The sequence below is a fragment of the Ipomoea nil genome, unplaced genomic scaffold (genome assembly GCF_001879475.1).
Source record: "Ipomoea nil cultivar Tokyo-kokei standard unplaced genomic scaffold, Asagao_1.1 scaffold2036, whole genome shotgun sequence".
NCBI classification, from domain to species: Eukaryota; Viridiplantae; Streptophyta; class Magnoliopsida; order Solanales; family Convolvulaceae; genus Ipomoea; species Ipomoea nil.
The window spans coordinates 4,651,135-4,666,120 of NW_017618464.1; the positions used below are offsets into that span (position 1 = coordinate 4,651,135).

General features: G+C 36.2%; 3 protein-coding genes across 6 annotated transcripts; 1 reads left to right on the top strand and 2 right to left on the bottom strand.

Moving 5' to 3' along the window:
- The first annotated feature begins 2,599 nt into the window (after positions 1–2,599).
- On the top strand, positions 2,600–5,154 carry LOC109147831 (zinc finger MYM-type protein 1-like). Its single transcript, XM_019295488.1, has 2 exons — positions 2,600–4,372; positions 4,415–5,154. The coding sequence occupies exons 1-2, from the start codon at positions 2,600–2,602 to the stop codon at positions 5,132–5,134; spliced, it is 2,493 nt and encodes an 830-aa protein (XP_019151033.1). The 3' UTR covers positions 5,135–5,154.
- A 3,453-nt stretch (positions 5,155–8,607) lies between these two features.
- LOC109148061 (transcription factor DIVARICATA-like) lies at positions 8,608–10,295 on the bottom strand. Its single transcript, XM_019295812.1, has 3 exons — positions 10,074–10,295; positions 9,523–9,898; positions 8,608–9,272 (listed from the first exon to the last, which is right to left on the bottom strand). Exons 2-3 carry the CDS (start codon positions 9,894–9,896, stop codon positions 8,837–8,839), a joined length of 810 nt encoding a protein of 269 aa, XP_019151357.1. The 5' UTR covers positions 9,897–9,898; positions 10,074–10,295; the 3' UTR covers positions 8,608–8,836.
- Positions 10,296–10,420: 125 nt separating this feature from the next.
- LOC109148062 lies at positions 10,421–13,407 on the bottom strand. 4 transcript variants are annotated; one of them, XM_019295814.1, is made up of 3 exons: positions 13,368–13,407; positions 13,169–13,254; positions 10,421–11,623 (listed from the first exon to the last, which is right to left on the bottom strand). In XM_019295814.1, exons 2-3 carry the CDS (start codon positions 13,244–13,246, stop codon positions 11,108–11,110), a joined length of 594 nt encoding a protein of 197 aa, XP_019151359.1. In that variant the 5' UTR covers positions 13,247–13,254; positions 13,368–13,407; the 3' UTR covers positions 10,421–11,107. The 4 variants fall into 4 exon arrangements, with proteins under 4 accessions (XP_019151359.1, XP_019151358.1, XP_019151360.1 ...); XM_019295813.1 differs by having other exon boundaries at positions 13,169–13,257; XM_019295815.1 differs by lacking the exon at positions 13,368–13,407 and having other exon boundaries at positions 13,012–13,256.
- Between the last annotated feature and the right edge of the window lie 1,579 nt (positions 13,408–14,986).

The window sequence follows — 14,986 nt, forward strand, 5'->3', positions numbered from 1 at the left end:
AATCACTGGACTCTTGCAAGTCACTTGGTTATTGCCAATAGGTTATCTCATCCATCACAAACTCAATATAAATACCTTTATTCACTCGATAATGCTAAGGTCATTCAAGTCCAAATACCCGATTGGGATCACTATAACTTAATTAAGAGCATGTCTATCGGTGGAATTTGTTCAATTTTTTAGGATAATAATGCTTATGTGGAGTTTGCTAAGTTTTTACGATAGCAATGCTTATGTGGAGAAGAGAGAAAGAAATGAGTCTTTGCAGGAAATGTGGTTTGGATTGAACATGTGGAGCCCGCATGGAGAAAATGTCTGCTCGATCAATGTTCGCGCGTTCAGCGCAACTTGCGCTCCCAGCGTGTAAAAACTTCTATATTTTTTTTCTGACGATTGTTTTTTGTTTTTGTTTTTGTTTTTGTTTTTGTTTTTTTATTTTTTTTTATTTTTGTTCTCTTTCATCTTTCCTTGTAATATAACAAAAAACCCTTAAAAAACCATGCCTATTGGAAATGCTCTGAGTGATTATCACTAGCTAACTCCAATGCAGATTATAATAGATTAATAGCATCTCTTAGCTTGATATTCACTCTAAGACTACAACTCCAAGTTAGCTATCACATTTACGCGTACATGTCTAAATTATAATGATTTGTGCGCAATTGCTAGATTTCATTTAATGTGTAAATACTTTTTATTTGTATCAAAAAAAGATTCTCAATTAATCTAAGATACATGGTACTTAGCTCGTAAATCATTCCGAATGACTAGAACCCCTTCAGTTTTCATTCAAACACTTCTCAACTTTCACCACGCTTAAATACTCATCCCAAATCATTTGTTAATTTATGGTAAGATTACCGAAAATATTAAACACTATCAAATTAAACCTATCGTTTTACATATCATCAACATTATTAATATAATAATAATGTTTTTTTATACCTTCCCACATATATCAACCTATTCAACAACTTCTAATTACTAGCTAACTTTGGATTAACTTTCAGCTTAGCATGCAAGGAACAAATGAGTAAATGAAATTCAAGGTGCCTTCATTACACAATCCTTCCTTCTCCCAAAAGGTTGAATCTCCAACTCCAAGACACCGATCCGACAAAACATTTGGAAGTATGTAAATCACGGGGACTCAATGACTCAACAGACAGCATCAAATACCGATGTAGATGTACAAAAGATCTGTCTATTTTAAACATAATCCCACACTGACCAAAATTCGAACTTTAGTCTTTTCTCTCAAATACTAAACCAGTAGCTAAGCCGGTGCGGGCTTCATTACACAATCCTTTTGAGATGAAATTATTTCACTAAACATTTACAAGCACCAATAATAATTCTACAGTTTAAATATCTTCAAGCAGCTGAAGCATATGCTCCACAGGGCCGGATTTGGGGCTGTGCAAGCTGGGCTACCGCACAGGGCCCCCAGTTTTAGAGGGCCCCCAAATTTTAGAGGCCCAGTATAGTAGTATACCTAATATACCTCACAAATTAAAAAAAAAAATTCTGAGGAATAAACTGATCAGTTTTCTCCGTTAATTAAACAAATTTTTTTTTTTTTTTTTTACAATTAAACCGATCAGTTTTCTCCAACGTTAATTAAAATTTATGAAAGAATTAATTGAGTAATCAATAATGTTGTTTCCCGATGTTTCTTTGTCTTCTTTGCCGATTCATGATTGGCAGGGCCGTAGAGGATTGAGAGGAATAAGTTCAGAGATTCAGAGTTCAATTCATCTTAGTCTTCTACTCTTCTAGTCTTCTTCGACGTCCACACTTCTGCGTTTCCGGCAAAGGCTGCACACTCCACGAATTTCATCTTAGTCTTCTACTCTTCTTATTCTTCTAGTCTTCTTCGACAATTCTGCACGGATTCACGGAAATACGGAATCGGGAAGACTGGAAGCGGTGAAGTCTTCAATCTTAAACCTGGGCGTTTCCTCCTTATTTGCATCTTTGTTTTTAAATCATATATATCATTATTAGTTAATAGTTATCACGCCGGCAAGGCAATACGAACTCTGGACTCTGGACTTATTGGATTCTGCGCTTTTCTGGACTCTGGACTCTGGAGTTCTGGCTTCTTGCCTTCTTCCTTATGCGGTTCTGCCCCTTCTGGTCACTGACTCACTGGTAAGCAACTCAGCAATCATAATAAATTTATTCTGCGTTTTGTTTTAATCAATTTTTTTTTTTGAAAAATTGTTTTAATCATTTTTTTTTTGAAAAATTGTTTTAATCAAATTTATTATGCATTTTGGCACTTTTTGCAAGTCTTGTTGTAGATATTATAGATTCTGTGGCGGTGTACTCGGTGTTGGCTTGTTACCGGGAGACGGGGAGAGGCGGGAGTGCTGCTGTGCTGGTCGGCGTGACGGCAGTAAGGCAGTAACCGACCAAGACAATAAACAAAAAATAAGGACTTTTCAATCAGGTTGTTTCAATCCTTTTTAACTTTAAATTTTTAATTTTTAATTTTATATGTTATATGTGTAATGTGATTGCTCCTTGCCTCTTTGTTAGAATATTGTTGTTTGATAACTTTGATTTCAATTGCTGAATCTGTGAATTGCATATTATGGCTCCCGGCATTAGGAAATATGAATCTGGTTATGAAAAACGTAAGAAACAAAAAAAAAATGAAGAGTTACAACAATTACAAAGAGGAGCATTAGATAAGTTTATAATTAAAACACCACAAATTTTTTCTGAAAATCCAAATGTTGGTGTTGATGTTGATAATGAAAACAATGTGGATAATCATGATACTAATGTTGAAAATGGTAACAATGTGCATATTAATATTGAAAATATTGATCAAGTAGAGAATGAAAAAATGAATAATTCACCCAACAATGATGATGATGCAGATGCTTTATATGAAACTAACAATTGTGATATTTTTGATCCAAGAAATTGGGATGGACTTGATTCGAAAATGATTGATTTATTAGTAATCAATGGTCCTAAGAGAGATAATTCTATTGTAAAAGGTCCTAAAGATAAGTTTTCTAGGCAATTTAATGCAAATTTGTATACTAGGGTCTTATCAAATGGCGAAAAATGTGATAGAGAATGGTTAGTTTACTCAAAAGAGCTTGATAGAGTTTTTTGTTTTTGTTGCAAAATCTTTAAAAATGGTATTGGTAGAGGTCAATTAACAAATGAAGGTTTCAATGATTGGGCTCATATTGGTGAAAGACTTAGAGAACATGAGACATGTATGGAGCATATTAAAAATATGACGACTTGGTATGATTTGCGTCAAAGGTTTAAGAAAAATCAAACCATTGACAAAGTTGCTCAAGGATTAATTAAAAAGGAGAAAGATCATTGGAAAAGAGTTTTGTTAAGAATTATTTCTTTTGTTAAGTTTCTTGGCAAACGTAATTTAGCCTTTCGGGGTACTAATGAAAAATTGTATCAAAATGGCAATGGAAATTTTTTAGGCTTAGTTGAGATGGTGGCCGAATTTGACCCTATTATCCAAGAACATGTTAGGCGTATTAAAAATGAAGAAATTTACTTTCATTATCTTGGTCATAGCATTCAAAATGAATTAATATCTTTGCTTGCTTCCTCGATGAAATCTGAAATATTAAAAAAAATAAAGCAAGCAAAATACTTTTCTGTAATACTTGATTGTACTCCTGATATTAGCCACAATGAACAAATGTCATTAATAATAAGATATGTTGATGTCTCTACACATCAAGTTAATATTGAGGAGTCTTTTTTAGGATTTTTGAATGTGAATGATTCAACTGGACTAGGTCTTTTTAGTACTTTGCAAAATGAATTGCATCTTCTTAATCTTAATATTTTTGATATACGTGGACAAGGTTATGATAATGGGTCAAATATGAAGGGTAAACATCAAGGTGTGCAAAAAAGACTTTTAGATGAAAATCCTAGAGCTTTTTATACTCCATGTGGTTGTCATAGTCTTAATTTAGTTTTATGTGATATGGCAAATGCTTGTAGTAAAGCAAAAGATTTTTTTGGAGTCATACAACGTATATATACAATTTTTGCAAAATCTACCAAGAGATGGGGTATTTTGAAAGATAATGTACATGGTTTAACTCTTAAGTCATTATCTTCCACTCGTTGGGAGAGTCGTGTTGAGAGTGTTCAAGCCATAAGATTTCAAATGGTAGAAATACGAGAGGCTTTACTCCAAGTTGCAGATGTTGATAGTGATTCCTTAGTAAGAAGTGAAGCTAAATCTCTAGCAACAAATGAACTTGGTGATTTTGAATTTTTGGTGGCTATAGTAATATGGTTTCATATATTGTATCGTATTAATTTTGTTAGCAAGTACTTGCAATCCAAAGACATGCTTATTGATGTTGCTTTCGAAAAAATTGAGGAATTGATTTCTTTTTTTGAGAAATATAGAGAAAGTGGTTTTAATGATGCCTTGGATTCTGCTAAGGAAATTGCTATTAAAATGGATATAGACCCCGTTTTTCCTAAGAGACGTGAAATCCGTAGAAAAAAACAATTCGATGAAAATTCAAATGCATCATTAGAAGTTTCATTATCTGCAGAAGATTCATTTAGAGTTAATTATTTTTTTTTCATTGTTGATCAAGCTGTTGTTTCTCTTAAAAGTAGGTTTGAGCAATTTCAAGAGTATGAGAAAATATTTGGTTTCTTGTTTAATTCTGACAGGTTAAGTTCTTTAGATGATATGAGTTTGAAGTCTTCCTGTAGTCGTCTTGAAAATTCTCTTAAGCATAATGGACATTCGGATATTAATGGAGATGAGTTGTATGTGGAGTTAAAACTAAGAAGAGAGTTGTATGTTAATGAAAAACTAGGACCCATTGAAATTTTGAAAGATTTGGAATTGTTTGATTGTTATCCTAATGCAGTTATTGCATACAGAATTTTATTAACTATTCCTGTTACTGTTGCATCTGCAGAAAGAAGTTTTTCCAAGTTGAAATTGTTGAAGTCCTACTTACGCTCTACAATGTCACAAGAACGGCTTAACGGATTAGCAATGATATCTATTGAAAATGATCTTTTGGATAAAGTAGATTATGAAGAGTTGATTGATGAATTTGCATCAAAGAATGCTAGAAGAACATCTGTTTTTAAATAAAAGATCTCTAATTTGCATTATGTTAGAATTTTATTTATAATAAATAAAGTTGTTTGAATTTTTCTTCTTTATATTGAAAATCATATATAAATAAAAATCATATATTTAACGATATTGATTTTAAATATTGCGCTTATACTTTTGATAGAGACCGTAGGGCCTCATTTATTTAGGAGCACAGGGCCACAAAAAACTAAAAAACGGCACTGATGCTCCATAACCCCCTTAGCATTCAACACCTCTGATGGATACGCCATGAAAGAAGTGCCCGAAACACTACAGAAGCTAAGCCACCATAGCTGCTCCGATCCAAACCTCTTCCAAATGTGGTCGGAAATTAAAGTAGATTTTTTCAAAGGTTAGTTTCAAAATTTTCCGACATCTTTAATTTGATGGAGGTACGGTTATATTTTCCAACCACCTTTATCTCTGGTTAAAAAAGTGATCAATAAACGCAAGATTTCTTTAATCCCTCTCTTCCTAGAACCTTCAATCCCACAATCATCCATGGAAGAGGACTGAAATCCACTCAAAAAATGTTGATCAAAGTTGTGAATAAGAAAGTGGAGGGTGAAATTGGTTTAATTTGGTTTGGTCTTATGGAACCACAATACAATTGGTGGCCCATCTCATGCATCATATCCCACATTGCACAAAAGCTTAAAGTATAAATTAAATTTTCACTCATCTTTTTCCAAAAGGTTACTTGACATGGCTGCAAAAAAGTTTACCTCTCCACCTACCAGTTGATGATTCGGGCTCGAAATTTACTGTGATCATTTTAAACAAAAATAAGAAATAAATTAGTTTAAGAATCGAACCTTGAATTTTTTTTCTTAAAGTATGAGCATGTATCTTTATATAGATCTGAATTAAAGATAGGATTCTCGGGAGTGGTTTGGTGGTTGTAACTTGTAAGAGTGATGGGTATCAAACTTGAGTCAACTTTGCCAAATTGAATAGTTATAATTAGGGAAAGGAAAAAGCATATTACCCTAATCTTGGAATGGCGGAAAGCATGCATTGTTAAAAGGATGGGTGAAATGACAATAAAAGATAGGAGAATCTGAAATAGTGCATGGTGACATGAAAGCTTGAGTCAGCTAATGCAATCACTTGTTCAAAGTGACATGGCAGCTTAAAGTAGGTTAAAGAAAATTCCCAAATTTATTCTTCAATTATTATTGGCAATTTATACCGTGCACCACGACATACATAGCAATGTGCGCCCATGCACAAAACGCGCGCGTTTCATGCTGACATCACTCTATCCATCTGAACAGACCAAACCTCATTATGTGTATTCAGTTAAAATTTTATGTGTATTGTGTTATGAGTTTATGTGTATTATGTTAACCAACCCCATTATGTGTATTCAGTTAAAAGTTTATGTGTATTATGTTAAGAGTTTTTGCGTATTATGTATTATGTTAGATTATGTGTATTATGTTATGAGTTTATGTGCATTCCAAACAAAGAATTTTTTTTTAAAACAACTTAACAAAACAACGTCGTTTTGGGATCGAAGGCGCGGGGTGCACAGTGCTATGTGCGCCCTGGTGCACGATATAACGATTGATTATTATTATTAGGGAAAGTGTCAAATAGGACCCTTAACATTATTCAAAAAATCAATTAAGCCTTTAAACTTTAAAATGTACAATTAAGTCCTTAAACATATTATTTTAGAACATTGAGGCTCAAAAATCAATTGGTGATCTGTAGTGTCCCGGCAAAATTCTGACCATATTTCGGCAAAAAACACCGGTGAAACAGTCGCCGATGTCGTTTGAATTGGTTGCCTTCTTCGGCGACTGGAGAAGGCATACCAAACCAGTTGGTCTGCATTCTCCTACGTCGGAGAAGGCAACCAAACGACATCGGCGACCATTTCGCCGGTGTTTTTTTGTTGGAATCTCGCTGGAGGTTCACCGGAACCCTAGTGACATGTAATTATAGGTCACCAACCGATTTTTGGGCCTCAATGCTCTAAAATAATATGCTTAAGGGCTTAATTACAACATTTGAAAGTTTAAGGGTCTAATTGACGGTAAATTATGCTGTAGATCCATAATGTCTATACTATAGATTCGTGATTATTGAACTCTATATTCACAATTACAAAACTCTATGTTCATAATTTTCAATGTTCATATTCCCAATTGTTGAACTCTGTATTCACAAATCACTGAACTATATGTTCATAATTTGATAACTATACAGTATAGAAATTATGAATCTACAGTATAGAAATTATGAATCTATAGTATATAAATTATGGATCTATAGTATAGAAATTATGGATCCAATTCTGTGTGCACCTTGCATGGTGCGCACGTTTGCACAGCATAACACTCCCTAATTGACTTCTTGAGTAATGTTCATGGGTCTATTTGACCATTTTCCCTTATTATTATTAGAGTTAATACCCAAAATAGTCCCTCGATTATGTCGTAATTACCAATTTAGTCCTCGACTATCATTCTTATCCAATTAAGTCCTCAACTATACAATTTTTACCCAATTTAGTCCTTTGTCAATTTGACTGTTTGTTGACTGTCAAAAGTGGAAATAAAGTTGTAATTTTACAAGTTTTCTCCTTCCTCCTCATTTAGCAGCGCCAAACCATGTAGCAATAAGCTCCGGTTGGGTTCTAAACCTGTCAGTATCGAAGTAGTGGTTATGCATCGGATAGCCCATGAATTTGATTTCCAACGATTTTTTGACGATCGAAATCTGATCGAAGTGTATTGCTGCATGGTTTGGCGCTGCTAAATGGAGAGGAAGGAGAAATCTTGTAAAATTATAATTTTATCCCGACTTTTGACAGTCAACAAACAGTCAAATTAATACAGAAGATTAAATTGGGTAAGAATTGTATAGTTGAGGACTAAATTGGGTAAAAATTGTATAGTTGAGGACTTAATTGAGTAAAAGTTACATAATTGAGGACTTAATTGGATAAGAATGGTAGTTGAGGACCAAATTGGTAATTATGGCATAGTCGAGGGACCATTTTAGGTATTAACTCTTATTATTATTCCGAACAAATTCTAAGACATTGCGTGCAAATCAACACGATGCTAATAAACACCTCAAAATTTTCGAGTTATGATTAGTTGTTACTAGATAAACCCCACCCTCTTCCTATTCTAGGTTGTGGGCTGTCAAACTGAGTAAACCCTGTCTTATGAGTTATGACCCTAACCGACAAAAGATTGAGATAAATCAGTCTAGGTTGTCTATAATTGACTTGCTCAAAATAAGGAGACCAATAGACTGCTCCCTCTAGGAATTGAACTTGAAACCTTGTGGTTACCATGTCAACAATCTAACCAACTTGGCTTGGTTGTCCCCGCATGCATTCATATCTAATATACCAGACTCTAAACCATGAGAGAAGAAAATGCAGGTAAAGATTTTGTGTAAACTAATGTAAAATTCTTTAGCCCTTAATGCTGCAATGGGACAACTGAGTAATGAAATTGAAGGTGACTTTATTGGCAATCCTTTGAGATCAAATGGTTTCACTAAACATAGAGACTATTTCCATTTACAAGCCATCAAAGCATGACAGAGGAACTCAGCTGAACCAGTTCTACTGTGCAAGAACATTAGCTTCACAACAGGCAATTCAACAGAAAACTGGATCAGATCAGCATTCGAATCCAATGATCACGCTAAACGCTAGCTGGTGGTGCTTCACCCCCTTAGAGTTTGGTACCTCGTCGGGTTGATCTCGAGTCCAAACTTGGCATATCCGACCTGCAGTGATGGATACGCCACGAAAGAACTATCAGCAGGTGCACGAAACATGGAAGCCACTCCATCATCTGGGAAATTCCAGCTTTCCAGTTCGGGTGTGCCTGCAATTGTCTTTGGCACCAGAGTTCCACGAATACTCTTCTCATCCGAAACGGACTTTTTAGCCTCGGAAGGATTGTTGGGATCCGCGAGATTGAATGTTGTGATGTCATGAATGCTTGGCCTCCTCTTATCTTTGCTGCCTGAAAGCTGCCTCAGGAAGTACTTCTGAGCATGGCTTGCAACTTGAGTAGGCGTCTTGGAGATCACGTAGTTTCGCGAGATGTTCCTCCAGTCCCCCTTTCCATACTTGTCAAGACCCATCAAGAATCGCCTAAAGAAAACAGCCACAATGTCAAGAACAAATGGAAACAACAGATATCCATTCAAAACCAGAATCTTTCTTGATCTGATATATGCAGTTCACCTGCAATTTCTGTGAATTATACTGTCTATATATGCAGTACCCTTAAAAGGGCTAATCAATCTAAGCATATATATGTATTGATCTAATCATCAATGACCATATCTTGTAATCAAACTAGCTAAAATCATTCCAAGATTTGCAGAAGAGAATTATTCACCTGTGTTCTTCCTCTGTCCATGGCACACCTTTCTTCCTTTCTTGATCACAGCCTCTCCCTCTCTTCCTGAAGCCTGCAAACCCGCGATGATCATCGACCAATTCCACCGGGAAAGAGGAGGCTAAGTAGCCGGGGACCGGGACCAGTCCAGCCTCGATATTGCTAACATCTGCAGCCAGTTCCTGGAACCGGTTGATCACATCAGACACTGACTTCCCAGGCACCATATGAGCAACTCTCACCCATCTGTCTGGAGTTCTCTCATCAATCATTGCAAGGGCACTCTCAAACATCTTGTTTTCTTCTTTGGTCCATCTTGTTCTCCTGCCTGGTTGCATCAACCAGCTTGAATTTGGCAGCATCAATGTCTCCATACCTGAATTCCACCAAAAAATAAAAAGCACTTCAATCCCTCTGGGGAGATTCTACAAACACATTATGTGCTGATGATGGAGATGTGTGGAAGAAAGATCATACTTTTCTACAAATTCCCAGAAATATTCTGGGAAATAACATAATACTAACTGATCCAGAGATGAAAAAGAACTCACCTTTATGGGATCAAAAGAATCTTGTAGAGCATCAGAAAAAGCAAATTGAGTTCCTGTTGAACTATAAACCCTATTCCCTCCCAAAGAAGATGAAAACAGATGCAGGAAAGGAAGCAAAACCTACAGAAAGTTGAGAGATTGTGGAATGGTGGAAGGGTGTTTGGTGATTCTTTGAAGGAAATGGAGGAGAGGAAAGAGAGAAAATGTCAAGGTGGTATGAAGAAGAAGAAGAAGAAGGGTATTAAATTAGGGGGGAGGGGGGTGGAGGGGCAGAAAAGCAAGAACTGTGACATTGGCAGTGGAAGTATATCAAGATTGATCGCAGAATGAGAAGAAAAAGCATGATACTGACAGCAAAAAGGTGTCCACTTCTGATTGGAGATATATTGTTTCTTTGAATTTATTACAATGATTTTAAAACCACAGTAGGAATTTTCTGACTGCTTTCTGCACAAGCTTTATCCATCAAAATAACCTTATATAAACAGCAAAATTTAACATAGCTCCTGCACAACTTTCCTCAGAAATCAAGAACTGGGCAGCTACAACATTTTCTTCAAGTCTTATCTTTTCTAATCGGTTAAGGTCTTCCAATAATCCTTCAGGTTCTCAGTAAGATTCAAATCCCCACACTGGGGTCTTCATCTCCTATGATCGAGCAAGGTCTCACAATGACCCCAAAGTTTTCGAGGAATTCGAATCCCAAACTGGACACCTCTGATCGCTCAAGACCTCCAATGACCCTCAAGTTTCTAGTGGAATTCGAATCTCCACAATGAGGGGTCTTCATCTCCTTTTATTAGTCAAGGTCTCTCAATAATCCCTCAGATTCGATTTTCAGTTAGAGACTTTAAGGTGATCGTTCAAACCAACTATTAGTCACTGTAGCATTTTTAGCTTAGAACATCATCATGCAGTAAAAACAATGATTGGGAATGGAAAACAGAAGCCTTGTATATTATATATATGTGTGTGTGTATCATGAATATAGGTCTTTAAACAATTTTTTGACAATATGCTTGGATATCTATCAGTCAATCAAAATCTTGAATTTCCTGGGAGGACTTTCCCAGCTGGGAAAGCTCTATAGCAGCTTTGATCCTATGAATGCAAGACTTGTAAAGAAATCCCAAGAAATCCATGATTGTGTCCTCAGAGGAGCCTTCAAGAGGATCCATCTCAAATCTCCAGTCAACCAGAGTGGAACCCTCATCATATTCCAACAATTTCAGTGAATTCACAGATCCATCAAGTCCCACATTGCTTGCCTCCATTCTGTAAGAGTAACTATGCGACGCAGCGTCCATGAAAACCAGTCTCTCCTTGATCCATGACCGGTCTCCATTCTCCTGTGGGAACATGAACCCCGAGACTAGGCGGGTGTGGCCTGGAACGCCTTCTTCTCCGGCCAAATCTGTGCACTTTTCCACCATTGGCATCCATTCACAAAGCTTGCTGCTTTTTGACACCATTTTCCAGACCTCTTCCATGGGGGCCTCAACTATGCCCCCAACTGATCCCCGCCATTTCCTGTTTTCCATTTCGTTTCTCTAATGAAAATCAAAACATTAGACTTCACCATATCACATAACATAAGAGCATATATAATAGCAGCAAAATGGGTAAATGACCACCAGTCCCATGTCTTCCTCTTCAAAACACATAATCCTAAAAGGACAATCATGTTTCATAGTTATTGGTGAAGGTATACTAAGGGACAAAAACATGTTATTAGCATTACATTGTAGAAGCAGAAATGTATGGAGATTTCAAGGAGACATCATCTGATCTCCTAGGAAAGATATATATATAAGGTTGTGTTGGAACATATATATTCTATAAAACAATCATTTTACACTTACAATTGCAGAATCAAGGTTGTAACATTAAAATTAAACTTGAATAAATAAATATGAAACCATGTGCAACATGACTTAGGGTACAAGACTTGCATGGACCTTTAAAAAATTAATTTGGGTGACAAAGACATGGAGTGAATAAAGTTTTTGATAACATGAGGGAACAGTGTAACAACTGGTTGAGGGAATCAAACAGGATCCTTAAAGAACTGTTGGTCTAATGTGGACAATCTCCTTCAAATCAAACAATATCTCCAAGAAGTCTTTAGCTTTTCAAGGAGTAGAGGGACAAGGGACACCAGATGTTCCTAGATTTGGTCCATTGACATGACTATGATTAAAGCTTAGGGGGATCCAATCAGGTGGGGAGCAAATTAACCATTTTTTACCCACTTCTAGATTTTATATATATATACATGTTTTAGATATAAATATATCAAAACAGATAAAAATAAACAATAGATATGTTGGATGAGTTGGCAAAGCGTTATTTTTTAACTGCTTCTTTAATTCCTTCTGTTTGGCTTTTTTTAACAGCTTCTTTATGATTTAGATTATTTTTCATACAATAATCTAGTATTTATATATATATATATATATATATATATATAAGGGCTATATATGGGGTGGGGTGGGGTGAGTGGGAGCAGCTGCTCCACTGTTCCTAGTGTAGCTTCGCCCCTGGTTTCACATGTGTAGGTCATGCCATATATATTTCATATATATAAAAGATGGATTATAAGTAAGAATCTTGAATGGTTGAAACTAATTCTTTTGAGTTGAGTAATAACGACTTTTGTCTCATAGCAAGATCACTCGAGAATAAAAAGATTCCAATCTCAATCAATGCATGCTAACTCAAGCATAAATCGATCTAGGGCTCAACCAAGTGATCCTTTTTTAGTCCTAATAATTTTGGTCCACCCCATCAACTAGATCAAATGACATGCATGAGGCTAATAATCCAATAATTATACATATTATGTACCTTTTAATTATATTTGTGCATTTATGTACCTTTTAATTATATTTGTGCATTTTTCTAAAATTTTGTATCTTGGCTTTCCTTATATCCCTACCTAGATGCTTAAACCAAATTCCATCCACTCATCATCACTCATCAGCACATCAACCTTTTTTCCAGATTGTCATTCCCTGCTTAAAGCAATAATGCAAAAATTCTTGTATGTATCCATCAATATATTAGCTGCTATATATAAATATATATATACAAACAAATGAATAAAGGTGTGTCCCAATTATCCTTGCCCTGTGCAGTCTGCCAGTCTTCATCATGTCCATACGAAACTTCATATACCAAACTGCTGCATATATATGATTCAGAATGGAAAAAAAAAAAAAAAAAAAATCCTAATTCCGACTGAGAAAAAGAAAAGTGAAAAAGATAGAAATTTTATGGGTGCAGCTGACAAACCATAACTAGATGAAGTGAAGCCTGAAATTTGCAGAGCCTCTGATATTTAGGGTCCGTTTGGAAAGCAAGAAAATGACTTATGGAAAATGTTTTCTGGAAAATAAGTCATTTTCTGGAAAACATTTTCCTTTCCAGTGTTTGGTTGCACTCTGGAAAACAGTTTTTGTGTGTTTGGTTCATTTTCTGGAAAATGAGTAAAATTGTATAATTAAACATTTTAATTATTTTATTTAGAATATTACAACATGTATAATAATATATAATAATATAATAATAATTTTAAATATAATAAAAAATAACTAATAATATATCAAAAATATTATGGTGGTGGTGGTGATGTAGTGGTAGTGGTGTTATTTGTTATATAATAATAATAATAATAATAATAATAATAATAATAATAATAATAATAACTGGTGGTGGTATGGCAGTGGTGGTGATGGTGGTGGTGTGGTGGCGGTGATGGTGGTTGCGGTGGTATGGTGGTGGTGGTGGTGGTGGTGACGGTGACAGTGGTTGCGGTGGTATGATGGTGGTTGCGGTGGTTGCGGTGGTTGCGGTGGTATGGTGGTGGTGGTGGCGGCGGTGGTATGGTCGTGGTGGTGGCGACGGCGGTGGTGTGATGGTGGTGGTGGTGGTGACGGCGGTGGTGGTGGTGGTGGCGGCGGTGGTGGTGGCGGTGGTGGTAGTGGTGGTGGTGGTGGCGACGACGGTGATTGCGGTGGTATGGTCGTGGTGGTGGTGGCGGCGGTGGTGTGGTGGTGTGGTGGTGGTGTGGTGGCGGTGGTATGGTGGTGGTGGTGGTGGTGGCAACGGTGGTGGTGGTGGTAGTGGTTGCGGTGATATGATGTTGGTGGTGGTGTGGTGGTGGTGGTGTGGTGGCGGTGGTTGCGGTGGTATAGTGGTGGTGGCGGCAGCAGTAGTGGTGGTGATGGTGGTAGTGAGGTGGTGGTGGTGTGATGTTGGTGTAAAAGTTGGAAAATGACTTCCCCCCAAAAAAAGGGGAAGTCATTTTCCTCCAAAACAAGCGTATTTTCCAAAGTCAACGGAAAATGATTTCCGTTGACTTGATTTTCCAGGCACATCCAAACAATGGAAACTTGGAAAATGATTTCCAGAACTCATTTTTCAGGTTTCCAAACACACCCTTACTGGGAAACACACAGGTTAAAAATGGGAGAGCTATTTGGGCTTTAGAGAAACAATTTTCATGAGCCCAAATAAATTAAGATTAGCCCAATTCAAAAACGGATCCAATAATGAAGTCTAAACTCTAAAGGGGCAAATTATGCTGTGAAAATCCGTATGCACCATGCAATGCAAAAACGACGTCGTTTTAATAAAACGCGCGTCTCCCCTTAAAAAAAAAAATCAGATTCGATTCCCAACAACAACATATGAACTAAAATTCCATAATCGATGAACTATAATTCCATAATCTAATCTATGAATTAAAAATTCCAGAATGAATGAACTAAAATTCCATAATCTATAAACTAAAATTTCAGAATCGATGAACTACAATTCCATAATCGATGAACTATAATTCCATAATCAATGAACTATAATTCCATAATCTATGAACTAAAATTCCAGAATGAATGAACAATATAATGTTG

What these genes read in the sequence shown, in the direction of transcription:
- LOC109147831 (XM_019295488.1), top strand. Translation starts at nt 2,600, where the DNA reads ATGGCTCCCGGCATTAGGAAATATGAATCTGGTTATGAAAAACGTAAG. An exon ending in CCAAAGACATGCTTATTGAT is followed by an intron (nt 4,373 to 4,414) that starts GTTGCTTTCGAA and finishes TCTTTTTTTGAG; the next exon opens with AAATATAGAGAAAGTGGTTT.
- LOC109148061 (XM_019295812.1), bottom strand. Translation starts at nt 9,896, where the DNA reads ATGGAGACATTGATGCTGCCAAATTCAAGCTGGTTGATGCAACCAGGC. An exon ending in TGGACAGAGGAAGAACACAG is followed by an intron (nt 9,273 to 9,522) that starts GTGAATAATTCT and finishes TGTTTTCTTTAG; the next exon opens with GCGATTCTTGATGGGTCTTG.
- LOC109148062 (XM_019295814.1), bottom strand. Translation starts at nt 13,246, where the DNA reads ATGAAGTTTCGTATGGACATGATGAAGACTGGCAGACTGCACAGGGCA. An exon ending in GGACACACCTTTATTCATTT is followed by an intron (nt 11,624 to 13,168) that starts GTTTGTATATAT and finishes GATTTTCATTAG; the next exon opens with AGAAACGAAATGGAAAACAG.